At 34.7% G+C, this 20,516-nt stretch overlaps 2 protein-coding genes and 1 non-coding gene across 6 annotated transcripts; 1 reads left to right on the top strand and 2 right to left on the bottom strand.

The window, feature by feature from the left end:
• Positions 1-5,439: 5,439 nt before the first annotated feature.
• LOC112743662 (elongator complex protein 2) lies at positions 5,440-10,492 on the bottom strand. 3 transcript variants are annotated; one of them, XM_025792958.3, is made up of 11 exons: positions 10,252-10,492; positions 9,550-9,937; positions 9,328-9,415; positions 9,016-9,101; positions 8,730-8,883; positions 8,481-8,641; positions 7,688-8,359; positions 7,084-7,405; positions 6,739-6,956; positions 6,364-6,541; positions 5,440-6,169 (listed from the first exon to the last, which is right to left on the bottom strand). In XM_025792958.3, the coding sequence occupies exons 2-11, from the start codon at positions 9,694-9,696 to the stop codon at positions 5,679-5,681; spliced, it is 2,517 nt and encodes an 838-aa protein (XP_025648743.1). In that variant the 5' UTR covers positions 9,697-9,937; positions 10,252-10,492; the 3' UTR covers positions 5,440-5,678. The 3 variants fall into 3 exon arrangements, with proteins under 3 accessions (XP_025648743.1, XP_025648742.1, XP_025648740.1); XM_025792957.3 differs by having other exon boundaries at positions 9,550-9,698; positions 10,252-10,437; XM_025792955.3 differs by having other exon boundaries at positions 9,550-9,908; positions 10,252-10,407.
• Positions 10,493-10,558: 66 nt separating this feature from the next.
• On the bottom strand, positions 10,559-10,631 carry TRNAA-AGC (transfer RNA alanine (anticodon AGC)). The gene has a single exon. It is a non-coding gene; the product is annotated as a tRNA-Ala (tRNA).
• Positions 10,632-10,706: 75 nt separating this feature from the next.
• LOC112743661 (uncharacterized) lies at positions 10,707-20,194 on the top strand. 2 transcript variants are annotated; one of them, XR_011871059.1, is made up of 24 exons: positions 10,707-10,944; positions 11,044-11,180; positions 11,969-12,053; positions 12,178-12,231; positions 12,684-12,775; positions 12,854-12,957; positions 13,484-13,559; positions 14,295-14,748; positions 15,540-15,878; positions 15,950-16,156; positions 16,278-16,376; positions 16,466-16,538; positions 16,663-16,790; positions 16,884-17,175; positions 17,264-17,505; positions 17,584-17,708; positions 17,810-17,927; positions 18,102-18,157; positions 18,272-18,362; positions 18,443-18,624; positions 19,005-19,076; positions 19,159-19,265; positions 19,364-19,426; positions 19,827-20,194. XR_011871059.1 is itself a non-coding variant. In XM_025792953.3 (24 exons), exons 1-24 carry the CDS (start codon positions 10,897-10,899, stop codon positions 19,932-19,934), a joined length of 3,351 nt encoding a protein of 1,116 aa, XP_025648738.1. In that variant the 5' UTR covers positions 10,707-10,896; the 3' UTR covers positions 19,935-20,194. The 2 variants fall into 2 exon arrangements, 1 of the variants encoding a protein (XP_025648738.1); XM_025792953.3 differs by having other exon boundaries at positions 18,272-18,365; positions 18,447-18,624.
• The last annotated feature ends 322 nt before the right edge of the window (positions 20,195-20,516 follow it).

Below are 20,516 nucleotides of genomic sequence, written 5' to 3'. Positions count from 1 at the left end.
TTAATTCTTCTCTCTCTTGCTTCTTTGATGACTAGCTTAGGGAAGAAGCTCTTTCTCTCTTTCTTACTTTTCTGATTTTCTGATTTGACTGAGACAGAGAAGAAAAGGAACGTTGATTTAGTGAAAGCAAGTGAGAGGGAATTGAAATTCAATTCGGGCTTGGATCGGGTTCTTCTCAAGTTCAGCCCGTTTTGATTTCTTTGACTTTTTGCTTTTCCTTGGACTCTCAATTTTGCTTTCAGCCCACCATCCTTGCTAATTGCTTTTCATTCCATTTAGGCTATTGAATTCTGGCCTGCAATAATAAACAATTAGTAATAAGTAATTATAATTTATCAACACTAATTATTTATTTTGCCCAAAAATAATGTTTGTCATTACTAATTAATTTGCTTAATTTCTTAACTCAACACTTTGTCTTAGTACTCATTACATTGATGCTAATTGAAAACTACAAAAAAGAATCTTTAATTTTTGTACTATCAAGAATCACAAGGGAAAAACAATTGGTAGGAAAATTGGGAGATGCTTGTTGGGATGGGAATATCACGGGTTTTTCTATAACTATTGATAATGCTAGTTCAAATGATGTTGCATTTTCATACTTGAAAAGTAGAATGGAGGATTAGAACTCACATCCATTAAAGGGAGAGCTTTTGCATGTTAGATGTTGTGCTCATATTTTAAATCTTGTTGTGAATGATGGGTTGAGAAAAATGCATAATTCAATTTTAAAGATTAAGAATGCAGTTAGACATGTGCGTGCATCACCAAGTCATACTGAGAGATTTAAGACTATGATTAAAGAAGCTACAATTCAAGAAAAAGATACTATGTATTTAGATTTTTTACCAGGTGGAACTCTACCTTTGTAATACTTGAAAGTGCATTGAAGTTTCAAAAGGTATTTAAATGATTAGGGGAAAAAGATTCAGAATATGCTATGATGGCTGGTGTGATCCTTAAGTCAGAGGATTGGGAGACTGCAAGACATTTTGTCAAGTTTTTAAAAATATTTTATGATGTAACCAACAAAGTTTCTGGTTCAATATTTATGACATTTTCTCAATATTTTAATTATTTTTGTAAAATATTGTCTATACTTAAGTATTGAATGGAAAGTTTAGATCTGATGCTTTCAGGCATGGCTGAAAAAATGAAATCCAAGTATGATAAATATTGAAAAAATATAAAAAATACCACAAATATGATGATTTTTATTGCAGTGGTTCTTGATCTTAAGTATAAGTTTTTAGTTAATTAAGTGGAGTTTTGAGAAGTTGTATGAAAAAGATGTTGATTTCTTGACTTCAAATGTGAAGGAAACGCTTTTCAAGGTGTTTGATAGTTATAGGCTGTTTGATGAGATTGATAACTATCAAAGATCTACTCATCAAGATCCTCCTAAAATTGACACATAAGAGCTTGAGCAAATAAATTTCTTTTGCTATGAAATTTGAGAAGAAAATGCAATTCAATGAGAGTGTTAACAAGAATGAGGTGAATTTATATCTTATGGAGGCTTTAGAGAAGAGTGGCGTACAATTTGACATTTTAAACTGGTGCAAAGTAAATTCCACTAAATGTCTAATTTTTGGACAGATTGCAAGAGATGTCTTAGCCATGCCAGTTTCTACATAGCTTCAGAATCGGCATTTAATATTGGAGGAAGGGTGTTGAATAATTATCGGAGTTTTTTAACTCCAATGACAGCTGAAGTATTAATTTGTATATAAAATTGGCTACAAAACTTTCCAAAACTTATTTTTGAGGAGCTCATTGAGGATTTGAAAAAGTTGAAATTAGGTATGGTCAAGTTTCGATTGATAATTTTTTTTATAATTTTTTAATAATTTTTAATCTAGTTTTTATTTATATATATTATTTGTTATGATTATCTTTATTTTATATATTTAATAGAAGTTGCACCACTCCTGATCCTAATGAAGAAGATTCTGATATTGAGTCTTATTGAGTACATCTTGTTATGGTATGAATTGTTCTCTTTATTATTAGAATGTATAATTAGATTAGAATATTTTTTTACTGGTGATATATTATTATTATTATTATTATTATTATTATTATTATTATTATTATTATTATTATTATTATTATTATGTAATTGCCATTCTGATTTCAGGTTGGTTTGCTTAAAGAAGTTTAGTTATTTTATTGGAGAGGACACTAAAACGTAACTATCTTTTGTTGAAAATTTATATTTATTTTTTGTTGTGTTGACTATTAAACTTTTAATCTTCTTTAATTATCATATTTTAATTTCTTTTGTTGTTAAATTTTATTTGATCAAGATTTTATTAATTATTGTGTATTTATATTTGTTGATTTCAATATTATGATTTTGTGAAATAATATGACAGATTTTTGTTTGAATTGATCAAAAGAACCAAACAAACCAAATCACTCAAATTGATTTGATTTGGTTCAAATGGTCTCGATAAAAAAATCGAACCTAACTGTACCGCAAATACCCCCTACTTATTATCACTCGTTCTATACCTACGCCTCCAATAAAATTCAAATTATAGCCATAATCTTTTAACATAACTTACTACACTTTTTTTAACATTAAATTTCTATGAATATCACTTATCACACTTAAATTATCTCATAACTTACTACACTTCTTTTAACATTAAATTTCCATGAATATCACTTATCACACTTAAATTATCTCATCCAATATTATATTCCTACTGTTATGCTGTAGAAGTGTATTGGAAAATTACAGAAATTTCAGTTTATTGTTATTAGCTTTTGCATCACATAAATTGTAAATATTTGCGTAAATAACGACTCAAAAAAGTCAAATTTACACCTCTTCAGAGATAAAGAAACATACTGATTAAATTTCTTAAAGACTCATTTTTCAACATTTTGTAATGAATTAATAATGCTTACACTATTATATTACTAGCTAGCAAAAGATTTAAACATAATATTTTTAAGAGTAAACTACCATTTTTATCCATAGAAAAAAAATTACCATTTGTACCCATAAAATATGGGTTCTGCACAACAAAATTATTCAAACACTAAAAAATTACCTAAAATCCCTAAATTACCATTATCTTCATTACCACTTCTCTAATCTCAAATCCTACCACCACCCCCTTTCCCTTTCTAATTTCAAATCCCACCACTATCCCCTACACCCAGCCACCTTTCTCATCCCAACCCTCTTCACCCAGCCACCACCCCCTTTCCCTCCAAAACTCACATACGGAGATATTACACACACACCCCCACCCGAAAAAGAAGAAGAGAAGAGGAGGGGGAGGGAGACCGCACTGGCAACGTGGGGAATCGCCGGCGCTATCGGATCATCGTCGCTGTTGTTGAGGAAGCCCGAAGAGGAGATGCGAGCTAGAACCAAGGAAGGGGAGCTGTCGCCGCCGTCGCGCCTTGCTGCTGTCGGCTCCATCGGGTCTGTCACCGCCATTGATTGAGTCTGTCACTGTCGTTGTCGCTGGTCTGGAAGAAAGAGAGCGCACAAGAGATCGGAGAAGGAGGAGAGGACGACGACGCCGATGGGTGTTACTGTCACCATCATCGTCGACGCTGTTCAGTGAGGGAGGAAAAACCATTTTTTCTCTTTGCTTTTTCTATTGTTGTTGTTGTTGCTTTATGTGAAGAAGATGATGATGGAGGTATAGTGGTGGTGGTGGTGATGTTAGTGATGAAGGAAATGAGGTGGTGGTGCCTTTAAACTCAGAGTTGGGTTCAGGTGAGGGCGAGACAGGGAAGGAAAGAAGGAGGGGTGGATGATGCGTATGATGATAAGGGTAATTTGGAGATTTTATGTGATTTTTTAGTGTTTGGATAATTTTGTTATATGGAACTCATGTTTTATGGTACAAATGGTAATTTTCTTTTTTTATGGGTAGATGTGTCAGCATGTTCAACTTTTGTGGGTAGAAATGGTAGTTTACTCTATTTTTAATTTCTTTTAATCTAACAAGAGGGAGGGAGGGAGGGAGGGAGAGAGTCATAGTGGCAACTCCAACAAACCCTAGCAGCGGCGGTGGCTACGATTTTCGAAGGCTGACTTCGCGTTCCTGGCTGCGCGAACAGAGGTAGCTGACTTTAGTACAATGGAAGTTGCGACGGCGGCATTGGCTGGACGAAAGTTGCGCCGGAAGCTCGAGGCGAGTCAGACTGCAGACGTGAGAGGTGAGAGTGGAGGCTCGAGAGGAGAGGAGTGGGTCTGTGCCTCTGAGGGTGACTAGGGTCCTGATCTCCTTTGGCCCTTTCAGCACGCAAAACGCAGTGTTTTGCCCAAATTTCAAAAACCGGCCGGATCACGGTTCGGTTTGACCGATCGGTTTTCAGCCGGTTCGACGGTCCAATTTTGGTGTTTAAAATTGGCGGTCTTACTTTCTGTCCGAACCGTATTTATCCGTGGTTTCCGGTTTGACCGGCCAGTTCGAATCGGTTTTCAAAACATTAGATAGAACGCAATTTCGAATATTTTCAAATTGGCAAATGGATTGAGCGCCTTCCATAACTGAAACCATGTTAGAGCCTTCCCTTTCAAGCCTCTTTCCACCTCTATGAATCTCTGCTGCTCCTCTCTGCTCCTCAGATGTTTCTCTAGCGTTCCAGTATTGCTCAGTACATATTGTCCATCCATAACCATCTTTTCCATCGAATATTGGAAATGTATTTTCAGATTGTTGAGTTATTTGTTTTTCCAAGAAAAATGGAAGAAACCTCTCAACAAGAGCACCAATGTTAGAACTCTCTCTTTGAGTTAGGGAGAGAAACTCCAAATTGAACCAAGTTCAATATCAATTCATTAATTCATTTAATACATTGATAAAAGTCTCCTATTTATACTCTTAAAAGACTAAGTAATTCTAATGGGCATAACTAGTATCCTTCCTAAGGATTTGGATTCTCTAAATTTTGAATTTTACGAGGGTAAAGTATAATCTTTTACCATTTATTTCATAAGTGAGACCAAGAGAAAATATGAGAGAAATTATTCAAGGGTGAGAGATCACACTTATGAATATTAGAAGGATAAATTATTCAAGGGTAAAAGATCACAGAGCAGGTGTTTTATGGGTTTCACTGAATTCAATTTTTGTACTGCTGAATAAGGCAAGGGATTGTAAATATGAATGAATGTGATAAAATTGTGAATATGAATAAATATGATTGATGATAAATTTGGATATTAGCATTTTATGTTTGGTTGGTTATTTTTGTTATTTGACTTGAGTTTGTATTTGAATGAGGTCATAATATTCTGGTTTATATATTACTTTTAATTTAGATGATATTTTAAAATTTATATTAAACTATAATTATGTTTTAATTATTTATTTATATTTTATTTATTATTTTATTATAAAACGGTTTTTTGAATTCAACTACAATCGAACCAGTTAAACCTATAAACCAGTAAACCAGTAAACCAATAATTAGAGCAGTTTGATGACTGATTCGGTTTTCAGAGCCTTGGTAAAAACACAGACAGCTGAAAATGGTGGGTACAACACTACTAATTATTCAACAAAATCAATAACAGGCATTTTTCAGCATAAAACAATGCAAGCAGGGACATTTTCTAAGACGCAGCTATATCAGGAACAATTAAAAAATATTCTACATATGTATTAAAAATAAAAAAGTAAGGTTAAGAAGCCTAATTACTCAACAGTTACGTCAAAGACTCTTATACAATTATCAGCTCCACATGAAGCCAGTTGCATACTCATATGATCTTCGTCATTCTTCCTCCATGCGAGACGGTTTACAGTAGAGGCATGGCATATAAATGGATCAACACGTACCGCAAGTGTGGCAGCCAAACCTGGGGCCGAAATGCTCCCATCATCTGCTCTGTTGTAAGATAGTCTCCACAGTTCTATTTGACCATTTTCCATTCCAATGGCTAGAAGTCCATTGTTTCTCCGATCATATAGGCCAATCCAAGATAGTGCAGTCACACTACTTGCAAATTGAGGTAAAGTCAAAAGTGGTCTGACTGACGATTCCTTCTCTATGGCCCAGATTTTCACCGTCTTATCCCGTGAGCCCGTTGCAAATTCATGACTATGTGGATTCCAAGAACATGACCAGATAATTCGTTTATGTCCTTCCTGCCTTGCAAGAAGACTATAGTTGATTTCATCAGTGCCTACAAACCACATTTGAGTTGTTAGGATTATGCAGACCTACATTTCTTGCTGTAATATAGGTGTTCACTAAATAATATTATAGTATTTAACTTCTACACTATTGTTGTCTTGATTTACATTGCTGAACGATAATGCAAAAAAGATGCAAATCCACATGCCTTCATCCTATAAAGTCAATGATCTGTTTTGTTACCTGTTCTTGTAATTGTAAAAACGGAGAACTGGCGATCCCTTGAGACAGTCAAAAGAAAGTTGTCATCATGTGAGAATTCCATCTGTGTCACTGTTAAGCTGTGAGATTGCAAGCGGCCAACTGATTTCCATGAACCCACCTGCCAAAGCCATACTTCTGCCACAGTTGGAGATTGCGCCTGCAACGCATAAAACAAGCAGGCAATAACTACCAAATAACATAGAAATAATATAGTGGATGAAAGAATAACGCTGATAAGCAGAATCTAATCCCTTAATTAATAAAAATTCCAACCAGAAAAGATTTACATGTAACACTAAATCCTTTGTCTAATTATACAGGATCACTGCTTATAGATAGTGCGATACCACATACCTTGCATGATGATGCAACAAGCTCACCCCTATGGTCACAGCATAAAGAAAATAGTTCATTTCCATGACCATAGAGTTTGTGTGTTTCAGGCCACAGTGTGTTCCAAGCCAGTTGATCCTCAATTGGAGGTTCAGAGAACACGGTTGGAACTGCATCCGGAATAGTTTCTAGGGTATCAAGACCATCGGCCACACCTCTCTCAGGGGCCTCATGTACAGCTGCATTAGAAGAACTAAGTCAAATTTTTTAAGGACCAATGAACCAGAACAGACTTGTAATTGTTTCACCATATGAAAAGTCTAACATCATAAATTTCAAATTTCAAATTTCAACAAAATAACTGACCATGAACATATATAGGTTTCTGTGATAGTCCAAGAGCAGACATATTTGCACCCAAAATCTGAACATCTGTGAGGACATCATCAGAAGAACAATTCTTCTTCAGAGAAGCATTGTTTAATGTCTTCAAAAATGATAATGGAGCTTCAAACACTCGTGCAACTTTCTCATCAGCTCCACTTACAAAACGATGATTTCCCTTACCATGAACAACTGCCATACAATTTATATCATGTCCATGTACCTGAGGCCTTGCTATTTCATGCCAGAACTCCCCTTTCTTTAGAGATGCCTCAACTTTCCACGGAGCATAAATTCTAGCTGTCTGCAATTTTAATACATAGTAAAATTTTTTCAGAGCCAGAATTAAGCAGGCAAATGTTCAGAGTTATTATTTGACAACTGGCAGGCAGCAGCAAAGACTAGAATGATTTGAAAAAAGAAAATACATTAGCAAGTACATATTGCCAAGATTATCAAACTAGTTAAACATCACACGTAGATTTGGAGTGCAAGCCACTTTTAAATTGAAAATTATAAGAGAAAAGTTGACAAACACAATTGATTAATAGTAAAGCTTTTGTGGATGAATATATTTTTTAAATACCTGGTCATGACTAACAGCCATAATGTAATCACCGGATTTGGCCCATGCAACATCCGTCACTGATGCGAAATGACCAGAGGGGACCTTTTGTGGCAGCCAATTATCATTGACAACATTTTTCCAAAGATGGAATGAACCACCATAACCATGTGCTAAGATTGAATCTCCGCTTGGGCTCCAGTGACCACCATAGAACCCCAGAGCACAATGGCTTAGTTCCCCAACAGTGACGACATTCATCCAGACACCAGAATTCTTTTCAGGTTGCCAGATCATCATAGTTTTGTCCATAGAAGCCGATAAAATGCTTTGTGGTTGGTAATAGGCATCCCTTTCCACAGAATCAACCAAAGGGGGCTGCCACTGGACTGAATATACCCAATCCTCATGTCCGATCAAAAGAGATTCCAATGATATCTGAAAAGAGGATGAACCAGCTACAAGTACAGGACCTTCTATATAGGATAAAAGGCTTATTTCTTCCTTCTTGTATATGCCGTTTCCAGTGGTAATAGAGCTCCGTAGCGCCATCTTCCAAATTCGTATGCATTTATCTTGAGACGAACTCACTAGAAAAATATTGTTTGCGTCCCCATTGATGCTTATAGGCAGTGAGAAGTCCAAGCTCCGAATCCAATCTGTATGTCCTTTCAGCTCACATGCATGTACAAGCTAAGTTCATATGTAAAACAAAAGTAAATAAATAACTTGAGCGCATACAACAGTGGATAAATAAAATAAAATAAAATAAAAATAAAGGTTCACATTAATATAATTATGGGAATCAAAATACCTTTCCTGCCCTTCCTCCACAATAAAGATGGATCTTGTTATCCAACCCTCCCGTAGCAAGGACTATCTGCCCACCAGTTCCAGGCAATTCCGCCATCGACAAGGTTACCATAGATTTGGAACCAATGGAGAAAGAATCCAGACATGACAATTTACAGTCACCTACAATGATCAAGGAAATCTCAATAAATGTAGAGAAGTACAAGCATGACAACAATAAAGGTGAATGTCATATGGAATAAGGGTTTACCATTGCGTGTCGGTGGAAATACCAATTCCCATAGACAAATAGTGCCATCTGAGGAAGTAGATGCAAACAATGCCTCAGTTTGGGAAAGCATAATTCCACTAATGCATGTAACACCTTTTTTGTGTAATTTTGGTACTTGCAACACTTCCCTCCACTAAGAACAGATCAAAGAGAAAAAAAAATGCAAAACACAGTCAAATAAAGCTTCAAACTAACAATTGCATCTCAGAAGTTAGTTGCACACAATTGAAGATTGGGGTTTTGGGGGGAATGGAACAAACCGCACCTTTCCATCAATAAGGGACAGTTCCCACAAAATAATAGCACCATCTGCATCCCCAGATAGCAAATAATGCTGCTCCAACTGTTTTGCTGCACATTAAAAACAGATTATGCGCGAAGCATATTATTATTATTATTATTATTATTACTGGTTAATCACACATTCAACATTGAAAAAAGTCTCCTAAATCATATCACCACATCTATTGTCATGCTAAATAGTCTATAATACAGTTACAGTTTTGTTGTGGTAAAAAAAAAAAACATTAACTTGTAGACTTCAAGTAGAAGGAAGATTGAAAAGAAAATGGGTTACCTTTAAATAGGAACTTGCTGCTTGGTAACCAGTGTGTGCAATTCACAACTGCCTTGTGACCCGGAAGAGTAGTCAAAATATTTGCACTCTGAACAACAGATAAGTAAAATGAAAATACGAACTTTAAGACAAAAGGTAACTGACTGAAAAATGGATTAAATAAGTAATAAGTAATTTAAAAAAAAAAAAAGAGAAAAAGAAAAAGAAGAGTAGAGAAGGGACCTTGGGGCAGAATATAGCAACGGCGTTGTGGGCTCCGAAAGAGACAAAACCAGAAGCACCCCATGAAACGTTGTTGACTATTCTGTTGCATCCTGCTCCTATGAACACTCTCTTCACTCCAACTGTGCCGCTACTCTGCATTGTCATGCCTTCACACACGGAAAGACGATGGCAAAAGCTTTCAGGTTTGGATTTTGTTTCTCAGGGGAGAGAGGAGGGTGCTTCGCAATCGCAGTGATGACTCAAAAGAAGAAACATATTTGGGCTACAACTGGGCTTACACAAAACATAATCTCTAATGGGCTCTATGTTCAATAGTAAGGTCTCAATTCTCATTGAGTCATTGTAATTGGAAGTAACTGCTTGACCAAAAAAAAGAAAGAAGTAACTGCAACAGAGAAATATGAAAAGACATGATGAATGGCTGAATGAAAGTATCTTCTGCTGCAACTAACATAACTGTTAAATCAAGTCTAACTTGGAAGTTATCAACCAACTCAAAATTCAGTGATAAAAATATTACAAAACCATATATCAAAATTAGCTACAAGAACATAAATTTAGAAGCAGCAACAACAGGAAAATTTAAGCAATTAGCAGCATCAGCATCATAAATTTATGCAGAAACAACAGCAACAAAACAAATAGCAGTGGCAACAACAAGAAGAATTAATAGTTCAAGGAGCAAATAATTATTCATACCTTGAATGTGAGGGCTAAGGAGAGGAGAGAAATAGGTTTTAAACCCTACAAATGAGTTAAAAACAAAGGTTTGAATTTGAAAATATACATTTCGTTATGTGAGGGAGGAGCTCGAGCGGAAGGAGATGTTGAGTAAGTGAGTAACTGAGTACTGCTGAGCTTTGGGGAACCGAATTAGGGTTCTCTATTTTTTTTTTCCCATGGACGAAACGACGTCGTTTGTCACCACAAGGTGAAAACTGGCCGGATCCCGGTTCGAACCGGGTTAAAAAAGGGTTTGAAATTAAAAATACTATTGTCGTTTCATTGGAGATGCGGGGTATCGATCCCCGTACCTCTCGCATGCTAAGCGAGCGCTCTACCATCTGAGCTACATCCCCATGTGGAAATTTCTGAATTTATATGCTATATATTTTAATTAATATAAAGCATATTCTATTTTCTATTTCTGTTTCATTGACTGGCTGGGTCTGGGTGACTGACTGATGAGAGAGCTGAAAGAAAAAGCAAAGAATTTTGATTTTTGAATGCAAAAAGGGAAAAAATATTACTATTAGCATTGGTTTGATCATCCAAAAGGAAAAACCCAAACCAAATTCTCAAACACAAACCTAACGACTACGACGAGGACACCACCAACCCACCATGTTCGCCAAGAAGTTGTTGCACAAAGCTGTGCTCCACCATTCCAACGTAACAAAACTTCCTTTTTCTTTCAACTTCATTTCTTCCTGGGGTTCTTTTTTATAGGTTTGAAATTCTTGTAATTTAATTTTTTTGAATTTATTTCAGCATAGTAAGTTCCAACACCATAGAGGCTTGAAGTCAAGTGAGTTGGATCCAAGAATTGTGATCCACTATGGCATTCCATCAACGGCTTCAGTTCTCGCCTTTGATTCCATTCAGAGACTGTTGGCTATTGGAACGCTGTTAGTTCATTTAATTTCCTCTCAATCTATTTATTATTACTGTTATTATTATTATTTTGATGGATGGTTTATAAACTTATAATATAAAAGCTGTTAGCTACAATAATTTTGGTCAATTTGTAAGCTATATTGTTTAGTAGTATAATGCTTAGGAAAATGAACTAGGCAATTTAGAGAAGTTTAATCTTTGGAACTCGGTGTTGTTAAGTAATTCATTTGATATTGACTATTTTTTGTTGTTGATGGTTTGATATTTATACCGTAGATGTTTAGATATTGCAATGTTCCTGCATAGAAAGATGTCATTGAGAAACGAAATGGATTCAACAATTTAGGGAAAAAAAATTACTCTTAGACTTGGTAATTGAAACATTCTAATTATCTGTGATAAGTATAGTTGCATATTGCTTTTTATTCTTGTACATATATAGATTCTATACTATGGATGCTATGTTACTTTAGTTTGCACTGCTCCCATATCTTAAAAAGATGTCAATGAGAAAAAAAAAAAGAGTTTCTGAAATTTTGAAAAAATAATTCATATATGAAAATAAGTTGCTTTTATTTTCTGTAAATTTCTTTTTATGCACTTGATAATTAGAAGAAGTGTGCATGTTGTTAGCGTTAAATCTAGCTGAATGTATCATACCAAAAAAAAAATCTAGCTGAATGTAAACCATGTACATGGATGAAAGTCATATTCTAATATCCTATTATCGATTAGCCTGCTAAATGAATGTTCTTATTAACTGGATGTTGGGTGCTTATATTGCTTACATTGATGGCAGGGATGGAAGACTAAAGGTGATTGGCGGTGATAATATTGAGGGAATTTTGATTTCTCCTAAGCAATTGCCTTATAAGCACTTGGAGGTATGTTTCATCTGCATTTCTCAAATATGATGCAAAATTGTATAAATCTTACCTTTCTAAGCTTATGATGATTCTTCCCAAAATTAGAGGCATATTGATGCATGGATTCTTTTGGCATTTGCAGTTCCTTCAGAACCAGGGGTACTTAGTTGGTGTATTAAATGACAATGATATCCAGGTAACTTTGTTCTCATAGAATTCATTTTCTGTGATGTTAGTACGGATTTCTAATTAAAGGCATTGCTGGGCAATGAAAGATTTAAAAACTTTGATATCATTGGGTGCTTCTCTTGTTTTCCCAAGTTCCCTTCAAATAGCCTATATACTTTAGTTCTTCAGTTTCTTTACTTTTGTCTGTATTTTATGTATTTGCATTGTATCATGGATATTTTGGCTTCATTTTCTCTTTGCTCATTGTGAATTTGCTGAAAGAACAATGATAAGCATGATTATTTATGAAATGAACAATTCAGAATATAAGGTTATGGTTGATTTAATATTAGTAAGGTGATTGACCTAGATTTCCATGCCAATTATAGTGTAGCCAGAAGAATGCTGGCTGTGTTACTTTTATTTGTTAATGTTATTTTTATTTCTACTTTTTTACTTTTTTAATTTATGTTTTTGCAGATTTGGAGTCTCGAGAGCAGAAGCCTTGTTTGTTCTTTAGAATGGGAATCGAACATTACTGCTTTCTCTGTAATTAGTGGCTCCCACTTCATGTATGTTGGTTCTGTTTATGTAGTGGTTAACTTCAATTGATTATGATGAATAACTTCTTACTTTATTATGATATTCAGTTATGTCGGAGATGAGCATGGATCATTTTCTGTGGTAAAGTTTGAAGCTGAGGAAGGACAACTACTTAAGTCATCATATGATTTGTCTGCAAAATTTCTAAGAGGTAGTTCATGACTTCATTTGTGACGTTAGTTTCATGACTGATAAATGCTATATACGGTCTGCATTTTCTAAAGATGTGTGTATATGCATTTTATCAAACTATCAAAGATTACTCTGTCACAGGAGCGGAGCTAGCATAAAATTTGGAGAGGGGCCAAAGTTTAATTTTCGAATATAAAGAGATTAAAATAAAAATAAAAGTTTTAAGGGGGCTAAACCAAAATTTACACACAGTTTATAAGAAAAAATTTGAAGTTTAGGGGGGGCATTGCCTCCCTTAAAACATGAGAGGCTCTGCCCTACTGTCAAATGATCAGATATTACATATTAGTCCCTTCAAACCCCCCCCCCCCCCCCCCACAAACAAAAAAACACACATACTCTTTGAGTTTCCTTGAATCTCTTTTAATGAAGTAAATACTATGTAACTGCTATGTCTGAATGTTTTCAGATGATTTTATGTTTGAGCTATTTGTCTTTCTTTGCTTTAAGATTTGCTCATTTCCATTTTTGCTTTCTTTTGATAGAAGCTGCCGGGTTTTCAGATTACAGTGACCAACCAATTGTAGGAATTCTTTCACAACCTTCGTCTTTTGGGAACAGGCAAGAGATACGTAGTTTATATTCTTATTTTTTGTCATAAAAGCTCATATAGGTATTTAGCGTTAATTATCTGTCTATTAGTTTCAAAATTTGAGATTTATCCAAGCAATGCCAGAGGAAAAATATATATATTTTTCTGTAAAATTTCCTATTATTGCTTGCACTTTCTAGTTTAACTTTGTTAAGTTTATCTCTCTCTGTATTCAATTTTCAAAATTACTACAATCTATAGTGAGCATAAGTGTTTTCGTATAACTCATATTCTTCTTCCTAGAAACAAAAGCAGCATGTAGTTTCTATCATATTAATAATAGCCATATCTTTGAACTCTGATTGAAACCATGGCAAAATCATTTCAAGCCAGTGAATAATGTCTCTGTTTAGACAGTGATTTAATGTGAAAAGCTTGAGGTTTCTGAACTCCTCAGCTCATATATTTATATACACTAATTAATCATTACAATACCTACTAAAGATAAAACATAATCATTCATAATTGATTCTAATCTAACCTAATTGACACCTAACAGCTAATTGACTAACCTAATCTAATCTAATTGACACCTAACAACTAATTGACTGAATTATCTGAATACAATATCAACAGTCTCCATCAGTATTTGATGCGTCATGTCTCCTTTTGTCTATGATATTAGAAAGTGAAGGGAAAATGTGTTTTGATACTGAATGTGTTCAACTTAAAATGAATTCCGGTATTTTTCTATATTTTTGCAGACTGTTGATTGCATTTCAGGATGGACTGCTAATTCTTTGGGATATAGCTGAATCTAAAATCGTGTTCGTTGGTGGAGGAAAGGATCTCCAATTGAAGGATCAAGGTAGTGACTCATCCGTTGAACCAGACACCAATGTTCCATCCGATAGTATTGAACAAAATCTTGGTGACAAAGAGATAAGTGCTCTGTGCTGGGCGTCTTTGAGTGGGTCCATTCTTGCTGTGGGATACTTAGATGGAGATATCCTTTTCTGGAATTTATCATCCACAGCACCTTCTAAAGGTCAACAAAATTCATCTAAAAATGTTGTTAAGCTACAATTGTCAAGTGCAGAAAGAAGACTCCCGGTCATTGTCTTGCAATGGTCCAGCAACCAAAAATCCCGTAGTGATTGTGATGGACAGTTGTTTGTCTACGGTGGTGATGAAATTGGATCTGAAGAAGTTTTGACTGTGAGTAATTTGTTCATGGCTATTACTATTTGGTTTTCAAATTTAAAATTTGTATCTTTTTCTTTTTGTTAGAATTTGGCCATTCATGTGCCTTCAAATAGAATAGAATATTATACTTGCTATCCTTCATTATATAAGTTAAATTTGAACATGTGTCAAGCCTAACTGGCTCTTGCATGATGTGGCATGTGAGATATAGCCATTCTTGCGTAAAGGAACATATTGTAAATGTAATGTTAAAATCTATGATTTTGTCTTTGCCTTGTAAGCTATAGCTCAAACTTTAGCAGACAGAGGTTGTGACATACAGAAATGAAGTGTGTCCTCTGTCACTTTGCATCTGATCCTTTTAAAAGAAGACAAGCTAAGACAGCCGTACAACATCAGTTAAAAATGTAAGAATGTCTAGAAACTATAGCAACTAGAAATATTTAATGGTAACATCTTTTTGTCTAAAAATTATATTATAATCTAATCATTCTTCTATACCTAATGAGATTATGCAGGAAATATTTAAAATGGAGAATATTCCATATGATATAGTCAATCTGGTTGATTACCCTCGCATTAACTAAATTATGGGTGTGCCTCCTATATATTTTCATTAATTTCTTACCCTTTATCAGCAGAATTTCTAACAACCAATTATAAATGTATGATGCTGTTGACTTTGTTGTGGGAAAATTTTTTTCATTTGTCGTAAACATTGAATTGATGATATTCCACTTTTCACTAGTATTTTTTTAAACCATATTTGTTGTGTTCCCCTAAACTTTAAAGTATTGTTGCAGGTTTTAACTCTTGAATGGTCATCTGGGATGGAGACAGTAAAATGCATCAGTCGTGCAGACCTTACCCTTAGTGGCTCTTTTGCAGACTTGATTTTACTGCCAAGAGCCGGGGCAATGGAGCTGAACACCAAAGCCGATCTTTTTGTGTTGACAAACCCTGGACAGCTACATTTTTATGATAATGATAACCTGTCTGCATTAACATCTCAGCAGAACAGGACCCCATCTATAGATGCTTTGGAGTTTCCAGTGCTAATACCTATTGCTGATCCTTCTTTGACTGTTACACAACTTGTCAGGTTGCCCAGTGAGTCAACTTCATCTAAGATTCTAACTGAGGTAATCTCTAATGACTTGCAGGTGATGTGTTTGTTTTGTGCTTCTCTAATGACTTGTTTCCTTTGTCTTAGGTAGCCTCAGTTCTAAGAACAGGCTCAACACCTAGTTTAGCAACTCCTTCAAATTGGCCGTTGACTGGTGGTGTTCCCAGCCATTTGTCCACACCTAAAGGTTCTGGGATTGAGAGAGTTTATTTTGCTGGTTATTCGGATGGATCTGTCCTAGTCTGTGATGCTACACATCCAGTCTTATCTTATATTTGCTACATAGAGGGAGAGGTAAGAATTCCACAAGTATTTTCTCTCCAAATATATAGAAATAGAAACCATATCCTTATGTTGGGTGTAAGTGAATTTTCTATATCTATTTGTTTTAACATTTTCTTTGTGTGTTTGGTAGGTGAAAGATATAAAAGTGGCTGGTTCAAGTGCTCCAGTGACAAAATTGGACTTCTGCTCGGTCTCCCTACTTTTGGCTATTGGCAATGAGAGCGGTCTTGTCAGAAATCTTTCTTAATCAGTTAAGCTATCAAAGGCAATACACTATTGTCCTATACTTAATCCTTTGCTGTGTGATGAATTTGATAGGTTTGCATTTATGACCTCCAAGGCCATTCTGATGGGAGAAATTGTCATTTTGTCACAGAAACAAAGAGTGAAGGTGATCTCTAGATTTCTCTCATCATCATGGAACCTTACCTTCCCCATTTTTTCACATATGGTATTTGTAAATATTTGTTCAGAAAACGTAATTAGTTACTTATGTTGTTAAACTTGTATTGCAGTCCATGAATCTCCACAAGGAAAGGGAACCCATTGTAGTGCTGTTATTTCCCTTCTTGGTTCTCCAGTACAAGCATTATCATTTTCAAATTCTGGAACAAAACTTGCTATTGGATATTCAAGTGGCCGTGTGAGTATCACTCTTATTAGTCAATTCACTTTGTTTCTTGTTGCTTTATATATATATATTGATGCATCTTGCTTAATAATTATTTCTTTTCAGGTTGCAGTCTGTGATATGACTTCAATGTCAGTTTTGTTCATGATCGACGGTGTACCAATCTCAAGCTCTCCAATCACTTCAATGATTTGGAAAGAACAAGCACGATTCCATAGTGCTTTGAATAGTCCAAAGCAATCAGAAACATCAAGCACAGGCAACTCTCTTGAAGAAATAATATTCATCTTGTCTCGGGATGGAAAGATTAATATAGTGGAAGGTGATACTGGTAAAATGATTTCCAGCCAACCATTACACGTGAAAGAATCAACTGCAATTTCAATACATGTTATAGGCAAGTTCAATTTTCATCAATTCAATATATTGCAAGTTTTACTGCACTTAGATTTGATTCGAAATTCTAAGAGAATTTTGTATTACAGAGGATAGCATCGCGACTACTGAAGCAACAAATGACAGACATGAGGAGGAGCCCTTGAAGGATACTGCTAGTGCTAGCCCTGATGAACCTGTTCGAGAAAGTAACTCAACTGGCATAAATTCATCAGAGGCTGAAAGTTCCTCTTCGGAAGTAACAGCTGCTGGGGATTTACTTTTTGATCCACTTGTTCTGCTTTGCTGTGAGAATTCATTGCGGCTATTCTCTGCAAAATCATTGATACAGGTCCTCTAACTGATTATCATGACAATTAGTACTTGCATTGGCATTGTTTTTAAATAAATTTGATGAATATTGTTACAGGGAAATAAGAAACCAATTCGAAAAGTGAAAGATACCAAGTCCTACTATTGGACTACAATTTTAAAGAAAGATGACAAATTTTGTGGGCTACTATCGTTGCTTCAGACTGGAATATTTGAGATCAGGTGGAAGCGCTAGTGCTTTGTTCTAGGGTTTTACCTTGCAATAAGTAATTATTGATTTTGCTAATAATGTGTATTGATAATTTTTAGCATTTGTCTGACAGGTCTTTACCAGATTTGGAATTGGTTACAGAAAGCTCTTTATTATCAATCTTAAGGTGGAATTATAAAGTGAATATGGACAAAACCTTGTGTTCTGATGATAATGGAAATATTGCACTGGTATAATATTCTTTAGAACTTTAACATTTCCTGGGACTCTATTTCTTCATTTTGCTTCTTCCATTTTTTATGGGATTATGTAAAACATACCTGATATTCTAGTCAAATACTCAGTCAGCTTACAATTTAGCAACTGAGTCTTCAAATCGTTCATCTCTTGCTGATAACTTACAGGCTAATGGTTCTGAATTGACATTTATCTCATTACTAGCCGGTGAAGACAAATTCAGGTATTTTTGCTATTTTGTAATGAATTTATTAATAATGTGGAATCGCGGATTCCTTGTTTACATGTGGAAATAAGGAAGAAAAAGTTGAATGAAGAATTTTCTATACTATTTTAGGAATCTGGAGCGTTTGCCTTGTCTTCATGATAAAGTTCTTGCAGCTGCTGCTGATGCTGCCTTTAGATTTTCTTCGAGCCAGAAGAAAAAACAGGTTTTAGTTTCTCTGATTTTATTTAGTATCCTAAATCCACCACTATTTGTATATCTAATCAGCTTAATCATCTTGGCACAGATCTCTGCACCAGGAATTTTAGGTGGTATTGTCAAAGGATTTAAAGGAGGGAAAGCCTCTCCAACCAATATGATTAAAATTCAACCCTCCAATTTCATGCATTTGGAAGACAAATTCTATAAGTCCCCCCGGTCAGATTTTCATCAAACAGTTTCAGATGAATTGGAACTCAATATAGGTTTCTTGCCAAACCGTCTATCCATTTTTACCTTTCATTATTTTGTTTGTTGGTAATATGACTCGCCCTCTTGTCCATCTTGTCCATGAATAAGTGTCTTTTAGTTTTTATCAATATATATATGTTGTCTAAGATTATTTGTCATTTGTGAATATCTATGAAACATGTTCTCTTTAGTTTAACCCTGATATTTATTACCCCAATTAATATAGTAATCACAAATCAATGAAAAGAGACAAAGGATGGTTTAGTCAACATAACCAAATTTATTGCAACATTCAAGCCAATTTAGTGATTTCTTAGTTCTTGTATGACAAACCTATATGACACTTGTAGTCTTGAAAACACAGAACATCAAAACTTGCTTCATTGTGGTACAGATGACATTGAAATAGATGAGCCCATAACCGAGGTGTCTACGTATTCACCTAATGTTAAGAACAAACAGAAAGGTAAACCACATTCGAATATTCGTCTCATATTTGAACTAGAAAGGTCGCCAGATCGGTAACAATTTTATATATTTTTGTGCAGATAACTTGCGAGAAAGGGAGAAACTATTTGAAGGTGCAACTAGTGATGATGTGAAACCAAGACTTAGAACTCCTGAAGAAATAATGGCTACTTATAGAAAAACTGGGGTAATGTTCTATCCTTCTTTTCTTTGAGATTCCTTTCTCTTTCTTCGTGTTCTGTTGATTTCAATTATTAAAATGTGTCGTTTAATGTGTGATTTCAGGATGCTTCTTCAGCTGCTGGCCAAGCAAGAAACAAGCTTGTGGAGAGGCAGGAAAAATTGGAGGTAGAAATTTTATGTGATCTCACGTTGCCAACTTACACAACTTCTATAATAACATTTTTTACTTATAAGATGGAGTACCAACACTACCTAGTGAGATAAGGCTATATTCTTGTTATATGATGAAGTAAATCTTTGATATTTCCTTGTTTCTGCTGTCTTGTGGCTAGTGAAATTATGAGGGATGGATAAAATGATTTATGATTATTGACATATGCATGTTATTTTGATTTATCTATTTTTTTTTTCCTGGGAATTGCAACTGTTTTTGGCTTTTTGGCAACTTAAAAACATCTTAGCCGAAAGTATCATTAGGGTGCATTTGTTTCACATATATATAGTTTTCACATATTTTTATAAGTTTTCAGTTTCAACTGAAATTTGTCTGCTCAATTTGATTCAGAGAATAAGCCAACGCACTGCAGAACTGCAAAGTGGAGCTGAAGATTTTGCATCATTAGCAAATGAGCTAGTGAAGACCATGGAAAGGAGGAAATGGTGGCAAATATAGAGAGAGAAAAAAGAAAAAAGGTGTGGGGGCCTTGGTTTGCTCAATCAATTCTGTATTTATTATCTTGTCTTGTATATTATATATGTGTGGCCGGTGTGGCCATTGGTTTTGTTTTTCGTTTTATTCTTTGCATATGATTAGCATAAAGATTTTGCACATTACACGGTTCTCCCTTGTGCTCTTCGTTATATTCTTGAAAGCAATTTCCTTAAATTGTAATGATATTTTATTGAAATTTAAATATAAATTTATTTTTTTTATTTTTTTAATGTTCTTTTAAATGATATAAAGTATTTAAAATAAATTTTTGTTTAATAAATAATAATATATATTATTTTTAAAATCTTTTTAAGAATATATGATAAAAGTAAAGTTGAATATGTTGATATATAATGATATTTAAATATGTCTAAGTATGTTTGAAAAATTATTTATTTTTTATTAAAACATAGATCCGAAAAATATGTGTGTTGGATAAATGTCGTATTCAAAATGTATTTAACATATACACACAACACCTCGACAAAGTAGAATTTCATAGTTTTTGGTTAGTACTCGGTCGACTTTAAATACTAAATTTTA

The sequence above is a fragment of the Arachis hypogaea genome, chromosome 14, assembly GCF_003086295.3.
Source record: "Arachis hypogaea cultivar Tifrunner chromosome 14, arahy.Tifrunner.gnm2.J5K5, whole genome shotgun sequence".
NCBI lineage: Eukaryota > Viridiplantae > Streptophyta > Magnoliopsida > Fabales > Fabaceae > Arachis > Arachis hypogaea.
This window is presented reverse-complemented; position numbering and strand designations above follow the sequence as displayed.